The sequence below is a fragment of the Taudactylus pleione genome, unplaced genomic scaffold (assembly GCF_031769625.1).
Source record: "Taudactylus pleione unplaced genomic scaffold, aTauple2 ptg000070l, whole genome shotgun sequence".
In the NCBI taxonomy this organism is placed as follows: Eukaryota; Metazoa; Chordata; class Amphibia; order Anura; family Myobatrachidae; genus Taudactylus; species Taudactylus pleione.
Genome location: NW_028284472.1, coordinates 9791063 through 9806538, shown reverse-complemented (window position 1 = coordinate 9806538; position 15476 = coordinate 9791063). Strand labels below are relative to the sequence as shown.

The 15476-nt window shown below is 40.2% G+C and overlaps 1 protein-coding gene across 1 annotated transcript in view; it reads left to right on the top strand.

Moving 5' to 3' along the window:
• LOC148533760 (cytochrome P450 2C5-like) overlaps positions 1-15476 on the top strand; it is a 56531-nt gene that overhangs the window by 18147 nt on the left and 22908 nt on the right. The window contains exons 3-5 of the mRNA XM_088467247.1: positions 468-630; positions 10097-10246; positions 11506-11666. Of these exons, the coding sequence (XP_088323373.1) occupies positions 468-630; positions 10097-10246; positions 11506-11666 (474 nt within the window). The remainder of the gene's footprint in view (positions 1-467; positions 631-10096; positions 10247-11505; positions 11667-15476) is intronic.

The following is a 15476-nucleotide window of genomic DNA, read 5'->3' as shown; positions in this document are numbered from 1 at the left end:
GAATATTGAAATGGCTTCAGCAGACCAACTTCATGGTACATTTCCTTTTACATCAGCTAAATATGCCAGTACTTGATGGTATTTGTATATGTTATGTACCGAGCAAAGAGTATTTACAGTGTAGTAAAATTACGATAAAATGACATCCAATGTTCATGTCATGCTGGGGAATGTAGTGCACCAATGTCCGCTTACACAGCTGCTGGATTTAGCTGCACCTGAGTAGTATAAGAGTGTCTCTGGAAATTGTCTACAAAATGTTGGCAGCTATGTTTAAAGATGTTCCCTTTTCTGCAGCAATATCTTCTCACTTTGTGAGAGATTCTTGTGGTCTGACATTGTCAATACAGGGAAAGGCCCACATGTTATAGGTTCCAATTCTAGAAAATGGTTCATTTACTGGTATAATTTATTTTAATGCTGACTGCTGCCTAATATATTTATGCTATTGTTTATTGCATCTACAGCTGTCTAAGGAGTACGGCCCGGTATTCAGCGTCCAGTTGGGTACGATAAAGGCGGTCATCCTATGTGGTTATGATACTATCAAAGATGCTCTGATAAACCACGCTGAGGAATTTTCTGACAGGCCGCACAATCCGGTGCTGGCTAAAATAATAAAGGACCATGGTAACTGTTTTTAGTGTTTTATAATATCACTGTTTTCACCATTTTAGGACAGATGTTATTTATACTATAGGCAAGTTATTCCGGCAACTAAGGCACCATTTTATCTGACATCTGGTTTATGGCAGAACAAACACTATTTAACTAAGATCCAAAATAAGTTTTCGAAGGCATTATTACCTTTTCAAAGGATAATAAAAGTGCAAAATACACTGTTACCTAGATGCTCAATAAATTAGGAATACTAAAATAATAAATGAATGTTAAATATCATAATCAAAAGGAAGAACAAACAAAGAATGGTACTACTAAAACTGGGATAGCTGTTAATTTAATGGAGAGATGTCGGCTGTCTAAAGGGTTGAAGGCATATAAAGTGAAAAAAATATAAGTACTGTATCACTGCATGTGTTAGCGTGAGTATTTAAAGTGAGATAAACAAAACAGATGGTAGTTATCATGTATATAATAGCATATAATAAACCTGGCAATTATAACCATCAATGAGTATAAACACATACAGTATGGATTAAAACATACATTTTACATATAAAAACAAGTGTACAATATTAGTTAAAAAATTATATTTACTGTATACTATATACTGTATACTACATAGACAACAATATCATAAATGTCTTCTTAAAAGGGGAAACATTTTTCTCAATCGGATCATTGAACCAGATCCAAATGCAATAAAAGTGCTGAAGTCCACAGTAAAACAAATAATGTTCTGCATGTAATAAATGGCCACCTGTTGAGTGTTTAGCAATAAGCCCGTAGCTGGGGGCTGTACATCAGCCGGCAACTTGGAATTGTGAGCTCCAGCCTCTGGTGCTTGACAGTCTCTGCTAGGGCTGAAGACGTGCCAGTGGTCACCTTGTAGCAAAGTAGCAGAGGTCTCGAATGGATCAATAGATAAGGTGTATTATTTGCATCCACAGGATACAAATTATATAAACAGCCGACGCGTTTCTCTGTCGCTCCTGGCAGTTTTTTCAAAATGTATGGTGTACCCTATATCTGAAGGTGAAGTCTGGATTCCCTTAATCACAACCCAGTATTTCTTAGGTATGTTAGCTTCCTAAGAAACAGGCATTTCAAGTTGTTTTTCAGTGATCATATTAATAATAACATAAAGGCAGAGAAGACACTAAACATACGAAGAACTAATGGCAGATTTTACCTAGGAGCTGTAGCTCCCCCAGTAAAATCTGCCACTTCAGTGAGCCAGTAGCACTCTGTGACTACCCTGGCTTCTTTGTGATGGGCAGTGGCGTCCCATTGGAAATTATACCTGCCAGTCACGTACAGGACAGGCAGCCCCAAGGGGAGGTGTCTCTTCCCCCTGGGACTGCCAGGCTGGGCTGCAATTAGAGAGCTAAAACAATCCACATATTGTGACATCAAAATAACATAAAATGAAATAAAGTAAAGTGGAATATATTTATCTATCCATACAAGTGTTAAGTTGCATCATGTTACTGTTTATTATATAAATATGTGTTTGTTTCTAACAAGTGCTATCTTATTTAATCTGATCTAAAAATCATCCAATATAAGCAATTAAACAAATCTCACTAGAATAGACTCTCAAAAATATATAACATATAGGAAAATTACCTACAGGAGCCAGACCAAATGTAAGAATAAATATGTAATGGAATGGTGGTGGGAGTCAAGAGATAAATGGAGATTGCAAGAAAGATAAGTATTGGACAACAATATATATATAAATATAACAGGGAAGCAATTATTAATGACTAGCTAATGTACCAGGTTTCTCCTGAGGAGACCGCAGATATTTACTGTTTCCATTTCCATCTCACCACTCCAGTAACTGATTAATCCTTCACCTCTATAGTAATGTATCACTGCTATAGTTAAGGTGCATACACACGGTCAGATTTGTCAGATGTGTCAGATGAATGATTGAACGATTGAATGATTTGAATGATTTGATGAACGATTTGAACGGTTTGAACTACGAACGATTTTTGACTGCATTAAAATGAATGGAATCGTCCAAATCTGACTGCAAACACATCAGATGTCAGATATCGTTATCTGACCATCGGGAACGCGCATCATTCATCTGACAAACATGGCAGATATGTCAGATTTTCCTTCAGATGTGAACGATTGAATGATTTTTAAAATTGTTATCGTTCAGATCTGAAGAAAAATCTGACCGTTTATATGCACCTTAAGACACTACCTTCCCTCACCTGTGTATTAAAACATTCCACTCCCTCACCTCTGTAGTAACACATAATCCCTGCTTACCTCTGTAGTAACACATTTCCCTCCCTCGCCTGTGATGTAGCACATTCGAAATTTCCCTCCTTCACCTGTGTAGAAATACAATCCCTCCCTCATACCTGTAGTAACACATTACCCTCACTCATACCCATAGTAACTTATTCCCCTCCCTCACCTCTATAGTAACACATTAACCATGCTCACCTCTGTAGTAACACAGTCACCTCCCTCATCCCATAGTAACACATTTGACATTCTTCTCCCTCACCTGTGTAGTAACACATTCCCCTTTCTAACGTATATAGTAATACATTCACCTCATTCCCCTTGTAGTAACATATTCCCCTACCATACCTGTGTAGTAACACATTCTTTTGCCTTACCTCTATAGTAACACAATCCTCTTTCACTGATGTTTTAACAGATTTTGCTCTCACCTATGTAGTAACACATTCCCTTCCATCACTATACAAATAGGGGAGCCACACCAACTGCCGGTGATGTTTGGCAGCACTTGGGATGACAGTTGGTGTTTGAATATGAACTGTGCTGCAGCCACGATGAGACAGTCAGGCACAGGGGGAGGAAATATTTTAGCCCTTTTCACCTCCTTAGGAGTCAAATTATGAAAAATCCCTTCTTAGTGTGCACCTATGTCATGGTAGGAATATACTTCCCGAATTTCATGTTTCTAGGTCCAGAGGTTAGGTCTGGGCATTGATGAGTCAGTCAGTGAGTTAATCAGGATATTTGATTTTATAAATAGATAAATTGCAACTAAATAAGATATGATATATAATATATATTAATTATAGATACATTTATTGAGTAACAAAACGTGATGAAGTCTATAGGTGCAGTACAGAGTGATGTGGCTGGTCAATTGCCAAAATTCTGGGCTGAAACAACCACTGGCTGAAACTGCGATTTAGTTCATATCCTGGCTGTCGGGATGCCAGCTCTCAGAATCCCTGTGTCAGAATCCTCACACCAATCAGAATCCCAATGCTTGCATCCTGACCACTGGCATCCTGATGGTAAGTATTGGGGATAGTGGTTAGGGTTAGTCACTAGGGGGAGGGTTAGGGGTTAGGGTTAGTCACTAGGGGGAGGATTATGCTGCAGGGATGGAGTGTTAGGGTTAGGCTGCAGGGAGAGTGGGTGGGTTAGGCAGCGGGGGGAGGGTTAGGTTTAGGCTGTGTGGAGGGAGGTTAGGTTTAGGGGTAGGGTTAAGGTTAGGATACCTACCTGCAGGTGTCACCAACCGGAATCCTGAGCAGTGGCATCCTGTACCCAACCCCTAAAATACCCCTCAAGTAAAACTACAAACTTTGAAACTCAAAAGGGATTTCAGAAGACTAAATCTATGGTCTCCTTTAGACCCTCTGGATAAAGGGTATGTATCTGATGAATCCAGGACTAAAGAGGAGGAGACAGGTTCCGCAATTTTGCATATTAAGGAAGCATTCAGTTTGATCATGTTGACTAGGACTAAGCAGCAACAGGCTCCGTAGTACTCTAAAAACTAACTATGGGCCTGATTCAGACCCACTCGCGAGCGGCTGTCCGCTCGCAAGTGGGTCGATGGTCTGCACTGAGCATGCGCACGATGGAGGGAGCTCCGTCGTGCGCATGCGCCAGACTCGACGAGCGAAGGACTTTCCTTCGCTCGTTGTGTCCGATCAAAGGGGGCGTGCTGTCAATGTTGATTGACAGCACGCCCCCTTTGGTGGGTGTGCCGGGGGCGTGCCTCCCTGACGGGGGCGTTCCCACGGGAACGCCTCCCGTCAGAAGCCGGCCCACTGACATCACTAGTGATGTCAGTGGGAGTGATTTTGGCTCTGATAGAGCCAAAATCACTCCGGAGTTTGCGGTTGAAAACCTCAACCGCAGGCTCCGGCTCGCAATTTCGATGGTCGCGATGGTCACGACCATCGCGGCCATCAAAATGCACGCTCGTATAGCCTGTGGGTGGTGACCCACAGCTATACGAGCGTCCAGGAGGACGCTCCATGAAAATGGAGCCCGGCCCTCATTCAGAGCGTGCGCTCTGCTCAGAGCGTACGGCTCTGAATGAGGGCCTATGTTCAGCACTTGCCGAATATAAGAGAAACATCATGTGGAATACGGTAATTTGAATTCTATAAGAAATTATACTTGTTGATAAAAGGGTCATGCACCAAAAGAAAATACACAATTTGTGTTTTACCACTGGTACTATAAAATATTTATTCAAATAGTTTAACTAACCCAATAATACAAAGAAAAATCCAGTAATAATGTGATCCCTCGGAATGGTGAAGCAAAAGGTGGAATGACGAAAAACAGAACTAGAAAATTGTATAGTGGGATTGTCACACCACTGTGAAGTGGCCTGTTGCACCATGACCACTCATTTTTGTAAAAGTACTGCAATTTGAGCAATCCTGACAATTCAGGTAACAGGTGGAACCTCTTACTTTGTGCTATACAATTTATGGAAATATGAATTATTAGAAAGGGGTAGACCCAAGTGGACAACCCTTTTATTGGATAACTACAGTAACCAAAAACATCTGTGAAATAAAATGTACTAGTGAGCCAAATACATCTATTTTTATCCCTGTTAACAAGAAAGATATTTCTTAAAATAAGTAATTAGTGCTAAAGTGTCAGGGTTCTGGGTTTGGCTGAACTTGGATTAGACTCCTGAGCATGTATAGTTCTTACTCGTAGACTGTGTGGGAGTGAGTAGGACAGTGGTAAATAGATGCAGTTGGAATAAAACCTCTAGCCAAAACTGAGGAAGCTCTAGGTGCTGGTTAGACTTTGGCATGGTATAATAGACTGGACTCGCTTCTGCTTTGGATACCAGGCTAGGACCGGATATTGCTCTGGATGCCAGGCTGGGACCAACTATAACTCATGATGCCAGACTGGGACAGTCTATTGCTCAGGATGCTGGGCTAGGACCGGCTATTGCTCAAGATGCTGAGTTGGGACCTGCTATTTATAAGGATTCCAGGCTGGGATCGACTATTGTTCAGGATGCCGGGCTGGGACTGGCTATTGCTCAGAATGCCAAGCTGGTACTGGCTACTGCTCAGAATGTTGGGCTGGGACCAGCTATTGCTCAGGTCTGGTGCCACTGAGATGGAATGGAATTCACTGAAACCACAGGCAGGCAGATGATAACAGGCCATTGTAACTGAAATTAAGTTATGGAGTCCAAGAAACAGTGCACGCACAATGGAACAAGAGCAGGAGTCTGAGATCTCAGGGATAATGCAAAGCTCAGGATGCAGAAAAGACCGACATTGTTCTGGCAGCTTGCTGGGTCCACTGCAGGAACCTTTATAACCCTTGAGTAGTCTTGATTGGTGGATGCTGCATTGGGAACAGGTCTCACTCCCATTAGTGACACAGTGTTTAGCTGACTTCCTCCAATATAGCAGTGCCCAGGACATGGAGCAGGTGGAAAACCCAGAGAAGAGAGACCAAGCCCACATGCTGAACCACAATATTTAATTTCCTGTTATCTGCCCGCCACTGTTACTGAGTAGGTCACATGAGCAGTGTCAGGTGATGGGGCCAGTGACAGTTGGAAGAGACTGGTAGTTGGTCAGGGCAGAGTCTCTGAGGTTCCTAAGCCAGCCTGGACCTGCGCTGCTGTTGGCTCCTGTGAGAAGGTGTTATGCGAGGTACACACTAGATGATATGTCATCCAATCTGGCCACATCATCTAGTATACTGCTATGTTGCTGATTATGTTAGCTCCCACGTGTTGTCAATGATATTGCTTGTTGGACCTGCATGCAGGTCCGACTGGCAACATCATTAGCAAGGGCCATGCTGCCGAGTGCAGCATTGGCCCCCATCTTAGTAGTGCCAGTGCTGCCAACATCGGCAAATGTGTATGCACTTTTCAGTGCTGGCACCCCATCGGGTCCCATCGCTAACTAGGTTGGTACACACTAGAAATCATCTAGTGTAGGGGTGTGCAATAAGCAGACCCCATATGCTGTAAAACTACACATCCCCGCATGCACTGTCACAGTTTTCCTATTTGGACATGCTAAAAATGTTGCAATGCATGCTGATATTTGTAGTTCAACAGCTGGAAGGCCGCTTATTGCCCACCCCTGATCTAGTGTATACCAGCCTTTAATTGCTCAATCACAATACAGAGATAGTTTTTTACCTCAGAAACAGTTTCAATATAGAGCCAGTCATTTGTTCCTATAACCCATCTCTGCAATGACTTTCCTTGATTTATCAACAATAGTTAAAGACCAAGAAGCGACCATATGTCCCTACGACAAAAAGCAGTTTTACATGTGCAAAGGAATTGCTTCTCAGGTCATAAGATGACTTTGGGATTAACAGGGAGAGAGAGATATGAATATGTTCTAAACAAGGATGCTGAGAAGAAATAGCTGTATATTCCAATACATGGTACACAGCTTCTAAATTAGACTTCAAAATGGCTAAGTTGTAGACCACCAGACACCGGCTGTTTCATACCGGGTCTGGCAGCGCTGGGGTATCGGCCGACGGTGGGCAGCAGGAAGGGAATCCTTAGTTCCTGCTGCTGGTGTCCTCTCTTCAGGCTTCAGTTTTCTGTCGATATGACTTCTTCCAAAGTCTTCAAGGCCTTTTTTGACTTGGGTGCCAATGTCAACTTCATTACTGCAAAGAAGGTTCAAGAGTTAGGAATTTCTAATGTGCCACTAAAAACACCACTTTGTATCATTGGAGTAGATGGGAATAAACTTCCCATTGTTACCATCCACTCTTGGATGACAGAAGATACCATGCAAGTGGGCGCTCTCCACCGGGACATGATAGCATTCTATACACTCCCATCAGCTGAGAGTCCGGTCATCCTGGGTCTTCCTTGGCTCTGCAAGAATGCTCTCATTTTAGATTGGAAAGAATCTCAAATATAATGAGTTAAGATATAAGATATAATGAGCTATCGCCAACCAGCTTTTCTGTAAGCTTGAGAAATGCTCCTTCAAGCAAAAGGAACTGACATTTTTGGGATAAATCATCTTGGTGTCTTGCCTTTTAGATGGATTCAGAGAAGCTTTCCGCCATTGTCAATGGGACCTGTCCAGTTGGGTTGAAAGCGATACAAGGCTTGCTGAGTTTTTGTAATTTTGATAATCAATTCATCAGGAACTACTCATCCATCGCAGCTCCCATCACTGCTCGTACCAGGAAGGATCAGGATACTCGAGTATGGCCTTCTGAGGCAGAGGAAGCTTTTGTCCTTCTATAACAGTGTTTTCTTTCAGCACCCATTTTCAGGCAACCAAATTGTGACCATTCTTTTTTCCTGCAAATGGACGCTTCCACGGTTGGAGTTGGGGCAGTGCTGTCGCAGAATGATGAAGAAGGCAAGTGGTATTCCTGTGGGTTTTTCTTCCATAAATTCTCAGCTCCAGATAAGAATTATGCTGTTAGGGATAAAGACCTACAGTACTAGCCATCAAGTTTGTAATTCAGGAAAAGCGATATTTGTTGGAGGTATTGACATTTTGGTGACAGTCTTTACCGATCAAAGAATTTGACATACCTCAAGACAGCCCACTGCCTAAATTATCATCAGTCCAGATGGACGTTATTTTTTTATCGGTATTACCTGGTGATTACCTGGCAGCCGGGTAATAAAATCATCAAGGCCGAAGCCTTTTCCCGAGCATTTGGTGCTGTCTAAGCAGAGGAAGCAAGGGTAGACAAACCCATTCTGAACCCTGCTTGCTTTGTGGAAGTCACTAACAAGGTCAAGATTCTGTGGGGCAAAACATTCATAGCACTCGAACTCTGTGCTAAATTACTTCAGTGGCTCATTCATTACACTTCACTGATCAAACAGAAATGAGGAAAACTTTGGAGCTAATCCTCAGGAGCTATTGGTGGCTAACAGTTCATCAGGACGTCAAGTACTTAGTGCAGCCTATCATACTTATGCTCAACAGAAAATTCTGCCACATTCTTCTCCAGGGCCTCTGCTTCCACTATCAGTTCCTGATCATCCTTGGACTCACATCTCCATGGACTTTGTGACAGATCTACCTTCTTGTCAAGGGTTTAATACCATCTGCGTAGTGGTGGATAGGTTTTCTAAGACCGCCCACTTTGTTCCATTAAAATGGGTTTCCATCAGCTCCAAAACTAGCATAGGCTTTTATAAGGGAGATCTTCAGGTTGCATGGGTTTCCTATGAATATTGTGTTGAACCGTGGGGTGCAATTAACCTCTAAATTCTGGAGGTCATTATGTAGGCGCTTCGGGGTCAACTTAAACTTTTCATCTGCCTACCACCCTTAGAGTAACAGTAAGATGTAACAAGTAAACCAGCACCTGGAGAAGTTGATTCGGATGTATGTGGCGGCCAATCAGAATGCTTGGGTCTATCTGTTACCATGGGCTGATTCACTCTTAATAACTTGTTTCTTGAGGCATCAAATCATTCTTCATTTTTAATTCAGTAGACCTGCATCCTGTTCTACCAGAGTTACCAACCTTTGGGTCAATACCACTTCCAGCTGTCTGTGGTACAGTCCATACCTCCTTGCAGGTGTCCCTGGTGAACACTGCCGGCATATTAGACTCCACACCTCAGGGCCAATCAGCTTTTCTATAAGCTTGAGAAATGCCAAGGTCTTGTGAATCCCAAATACAGGTTGTGTCCGTTATCCACCCGAGAGTTGCAAAAGGCTATATTTTTGGTGTATTAATGGAGTCATGGGTATACAACAATTTAATTTTTGTGAGCATGAACTGCATATAAGCAAGAAAACTTGACTAGAATAATTACATGAAACTTTTGCACAACTGATTTGCTAAGAAATCCTTATTTGATAGGAAGACCAGGATTGACAGTAGAAAAGAAGAACATTTATTTTCTAAAAAGAAAAAAAAAGTTGATCGTATATTACCAGACCAATGTTTTTTTGGAGGAACTTGCAGAGAAACTTTTGAGTGTTTCGTTATTGCTGTTTCAGAATGAAGTAGCCATATTTTAGTACCCATTAATAAACAGTATCTTGGACCTGGCACTCTTATATGTGACGAATGGCGAGCATACAGCCATCTAACTGATGAAGATTATTTAAATTTTTGGAAAAATTATTCACTGTACTTTGTAATTTGTAAATGTAATTTGAAGAACTAATGTGTACTATAAATCAGCTCAGTGACCTGTATTCACTCTGTTCAGGTGTTGCTTTATCTAACGGTGAGAACTGGAAAGTGATGAGACGATTTACTCTTTCAACATTACGAGATTTTGGGATGGGAAAGACGGGTATAGAGAACAGGATTATTGAAGAGGCTGAATGTTTAACACAGACATTTAAGTCATATGAAGGTAAGCAGTTGCTTTATAGTTTCAGCAGATATTAGAGAGCACTACAAAAAACATTTAATACTAAATACATATATTATTCCACTCTGTATACTCCTCCTACCTTTACTTAAAACATAGGTGAATTGATTTAACCAATTTCAATAATTTCAGTAATATTATGACCTCTTTACTTAACCACTTTTGGATGGATTTCACTGTAAGCTTTAAGTCAGCTATGCCTTAAATTTTATTCTTTTCTAGATATATTTCATTCACATTTTCCACCCCACTCCTTTATCAGAACACGCTTCAGTTTTCTAACATTAGGGATGAGCACTTTGGTTTTCCTGAAAATTAACACAGCCAAACTTTTGGGTTCCAAGTTGAATTAAATTCCAGCTCAGATTAAGTCCTGGCTCAGGATTTCAAATTGAACTGAGTACCAGCTTATGTCTGCTGTAAATTCAGAACTTGGATTTAAAAACTGAATCTCAGGTTTTGGATTTCATGTATACACGTATAAATTACATGATTTTAGCTGTTTCTAAGAAACCCAAAACCAAAACACTTGTGGGTGGTTTTGTCAAAACTAAAACCATAACATTTGAGGATGGTTTTTCTAAAATGAAAACCAAAGCATATGGGGTCCGTGCACATCTCTAACATGCAATGTCACCTGTTGATAACAGCCTTTAAAATAGTAATAAATTCTGTGTACTTAAGTGCACCCAACAAATGACTTCTGAATCCCGAAAAAATTTTTTATTCAGCATGCCCTTCATAAACTGATTGGCTTCCTCCAAAATGTTTCACTTTATTTCTTGTCAAACCTGCATTTGTGTGCCTACCCACTAGACAATGTGCTCACAATGCAATATTGTGATCGATTTCCCTTGAACTCTCCCTGGCAGCTTCCCTTTAACTCCAGGACATGATTTGGTATTTTAAAAGTGTCCAATCTGAACTACTATCTATCGTGCATCCTTAATGATTTCCAGTGCATCATGTACAAGATTGGCATATCTTGCCTGCTGTAGGTAAGATCTGAAGATACAATTTATGATCCATGGGTACGCACATCGGCATCGTGATTGTGAGTGGATACTCACGATTTGGACATATTTTACACGATTTGTCATTCGGACGCGTCAAAATCGGGTGAATCGTGCAAAGTATCATCTAGTGTGTACGCACCTTTAGACTATTGCTTGTTGTCATTTAATTTTCAATCCAATATTGCTGGTTTTCAGAAAATGTTGCAAATTTTTTTATGTTTCTAGGAAAACCCTTTGATAACTTGACTATCATGAATGCTGCTGTAGCCAACATAATTGTGTCTATACTACTTAGTCAGAGATTTGAGTATGATGACCCAACCTTACTGAAACTCATGAGTTCAATTAATGAAAATATCAGACTCCTGGGAAGCCCTATGATCAGGGTAAGTCATTTTTAGATTGCTATTTCAGAATTGTTTTCTTTTCTCTTCTAAACACTTCTCCCTTACAAAGAGTTGATGTATTTAGAAATTAATCATATACAGTATGTAACATTAATGAAAGGTATGGGCTAATTCCAATGCAAATACAGTTTGATATTTAATAACGAAAATCAACCACTCACAAAGACATTTTGTATCACTGTAAATAATGGTTTGATGTATATCCCCCATATTCATATTTACTATATGAACAGACAACAATTCATGCTTACATGCAAGGCAGGCATCATGCGGAAAGCTGGCTCTGTGCAGCAGGGAGGCATTGAGCTGGAGATGAGCCACCTTCTCCATTTTTCGGGCACCACTGAGATTTTGATACCAGTGCGCACCCAGCTGCTCCCTCCTTCAGCCAGATACTGAAGCTCTCTCTTGAGCTCTGCCTTCTGGCTCCTGCAGTGTATGTAAGGAGAGATGTCTCCTTACATACATGACATCATGGTCCAAGTGCAAGGAGCCATTGGGACAGTGGTGGGTGCAAGTGCAGAGGTTTCAGGAAAGTACAGAGCTGTATGTCATTATGTGTAAGGGTCGCTGCTTCTGTGAGCATATGTGTAAGGGGCACTACTTCTGTGGCATTATTTGTATAAGGGGCAATACTGTGTGGCTTAATGTCAATAAGGGGCACTACTGTGTGACATAATGTAAATAAGGGCCACTACTGTGTGTCATAACATGAATAAGGGACACTACTATGTGGTGTAATGTGAATCAGGGGCAATGCAAGCAGTTTAATGTGAATAAGATTGTGCTACTGTGTGGCATTATTTGAATTGGGATACTATTGTGTGGCCATGCCCCTTCCTTTTGAGACCATGCCCCTTTTTTGCAGTGCACCTTTGGGATGCCCTGTCATTTTTAAAAATGGGTGGGAGGGTGCAAATTTATAGTTTGCAAGGGGGCGATGAACACCCTAGCACTGGCCTTGTTTACATACAGTATATTTACCACACCACAGAGACAATGATATTTATATCAGGAAATGTTGCATGCAATTGCAAAGCTTCAGTAAGATACTATATTTAACAAAAAAATACCAATATTCCATAACAATCTTGATCCATAATATTAAACAGTTTAATGTAGCTGGTATAATACATCAAGTTTCTGTTACTCTTCAGCTGTTTTAGAAATATATACTATAAAAATGGGTGTGTGCATCTCAGAGTCCATTACAATTTGAAATACAAAGATATAATGTGTTTTAACTTTTTCATCACTACAGACATTTGGTTTAAGCATGTTCTGGACAAAATCCCATTAAACCTCATTAGCATCAACATAAGCCAGTGAGCCAGAAGAAGAGAGTCTGTGTGACAGCCCACATAGGCATAAAATATAATTTAGAACTCTGGAATTTGTACAATTTTTATGTGCCAATTTGACATTGGGAATTATTCCATCTTCTTGTGTCTCCCCACAAACAGATTCATTTAAGTGAGACTGTTCTATAAATTTTTCCATTTTAGTTATAAGAAAATAATTTGCTTTATGTTAGGCAAATAATGTTGTTATGAATTGTTTTGTATATATTTTAAGCATTATGAGTACTCTTCTCATAGTAAACTCTATTTTAATTAGATTGGTATGTTTGATTCTTTACAGATCCATTTCACCTGATTTGGGTTATTTATGCTAAATACAATATCTTATCATACATACAGTATATTATAAGTTATTTTTTGGTAAATGATATCTGGGACTTAATTGTAGTTGTTGGGAGGATTTAAGGCTGTCTACTGGAGTGAGTAGCTACTGAAATAACCTTAAATGGTGGCAGAATCTAAAAAAAAGTGAATGGGAGATATACTGGGGAGTGTAATCATTTTTGTGGACAGACCAGGTGGTTGTTTTTTTTAATCAACCCACATCATGCAATCTCAACTGATTGCAAATCTTGACAAAGTTACAGACAGCTGTTAGAGATTGGAGTATCTTGGAACACAGATACAACCCTCATTTTCTCTATGCCACTTGTTGTGGGAGTCTTGTAACTCAATCTCTCAAAAATATCCTTATCTTCCCCATTGGGAACAATCACCAGCTCTCCTATTACTTGGCTTCCCCTTGTTCTATCATAATGCCGCCTTTACTACATTATGGCTGCCAGAAACAATAAGAAATGCATTCTGGATTCTGGTCAAGCTCTTGACCAATAAACCCAACATGTGTCTCCCTCAATTGATCCATCTAGATAAAGTAATGTAGGCTTCATTCCTGGACACCAGCCCATTGGCAACAAAAGTAGGGTGGTTTTCCTTATACTGTACATAATATTAACTCAATCCAATCCCCCTCACTACTTATGGTTCTGGATGCAGAAAAGGCCTTTGATTACAGTGACTGGTCCTTTGTGGCAAAGGATCTTGAGGCTTATGCCTTTAATGGAGAATTCTTGACCAGGATGCTAGAACTATATCATATATCTTCTGCATTGCTACTTGCCAATGGATTTGATACCTTCCACTTACTTTTTGACTTAAAAAATGGCACTTGTCAAGTTTGTCCAGTGTCACCCATGATCTTTGCCCTCACTATTAAGCCATTAGCTCTGGGCACCATACAGTAAACTTACTCCCTAAGCTGATGGAAATATTTACTTTAATCTCTAAGACTATGACTTAACTCATGAATGTCTTTAATGAACTACATTTATTAATTCCCCTTTACAAATGTTAAAATGAACCTGGATAAAATGGAGTTGTAGGAATTCTCTCTTTCTCCTTCTGCCAAGAAAATACAGCAACCTAATTTTAAATTTCAATGGCATCACTATACAATCAAATACCTCAGTATATATGTTATCAATATTCCAGCCTCCTTATTTCAGGCAAAGTTGCCCCCTTTCCTACTGTAGCTATTGATAAATCAGGCCTCACTACTTGGGGTCAGATAGCTAGTATCTTATATAGGTTGTGTCATTTCAGTTAAAATTTGTATAGTCCCTGTTCCAGGCTCCTGCAATTGATGTCCTACCAAAGCATTTTTAATAACCTATATAAACAATTTTAAGCTTTCATTTGATACAATAAAAGACCAAGGGTATAATTTACAACTCACTTGGAGCTCACTTTGGCTGGAGGACTTGAGGACCCCAACCTTAAAAGATGTTTCTATTTGGCTCAGTTAGTGCATCAGTTGTGCACCTTGTCTACCTTTCTTTCAGCTTCCTTCACATATAACATCCTTTGGTCCCCTCACATATATTGACCACCTGGAGCTCAACTCCACCCAATAATTAACCTGTCATTCACTATTTGGTGTTAGTAAAATAATAGTTATAACCTAGCACCTGCCTCCTTCTTATGGTATAAACTAGATTTTCTCCCAAATACCAACCCATTGGATTTACTCCAGTGTGTGGTTTCTTAACAATTTGTTACTTAGAGGAACTATTTCTACCTTCTCTGTTCTTCATGATAAACTATTAACCTCCTATTTTCTCTAGTTCCTCCAGATTCATAATTTCTTCCAAATTGCAATACCAGACTCTCTAATGAGCCTCTTGTCTCATTTCAAAAGCTTTGTTTTCTCAGCCCTGGGCCCAGAGGCCTACTTTCTTCCCATAATCACTTAATTCTCATGAAAACCAACTAAATCATATTTACTCATGGGCACAAATTGGAAGCTGACATACTGTAGAGTGGTATTTAGAAATGGGGGGTGGTTCCAGTGCTTTCTTTAATCTTTTTTAAAATGTAAGAACCTCTTGATAGTGTTCTCATTTTTAATTGGAGATATATGAATAAGATG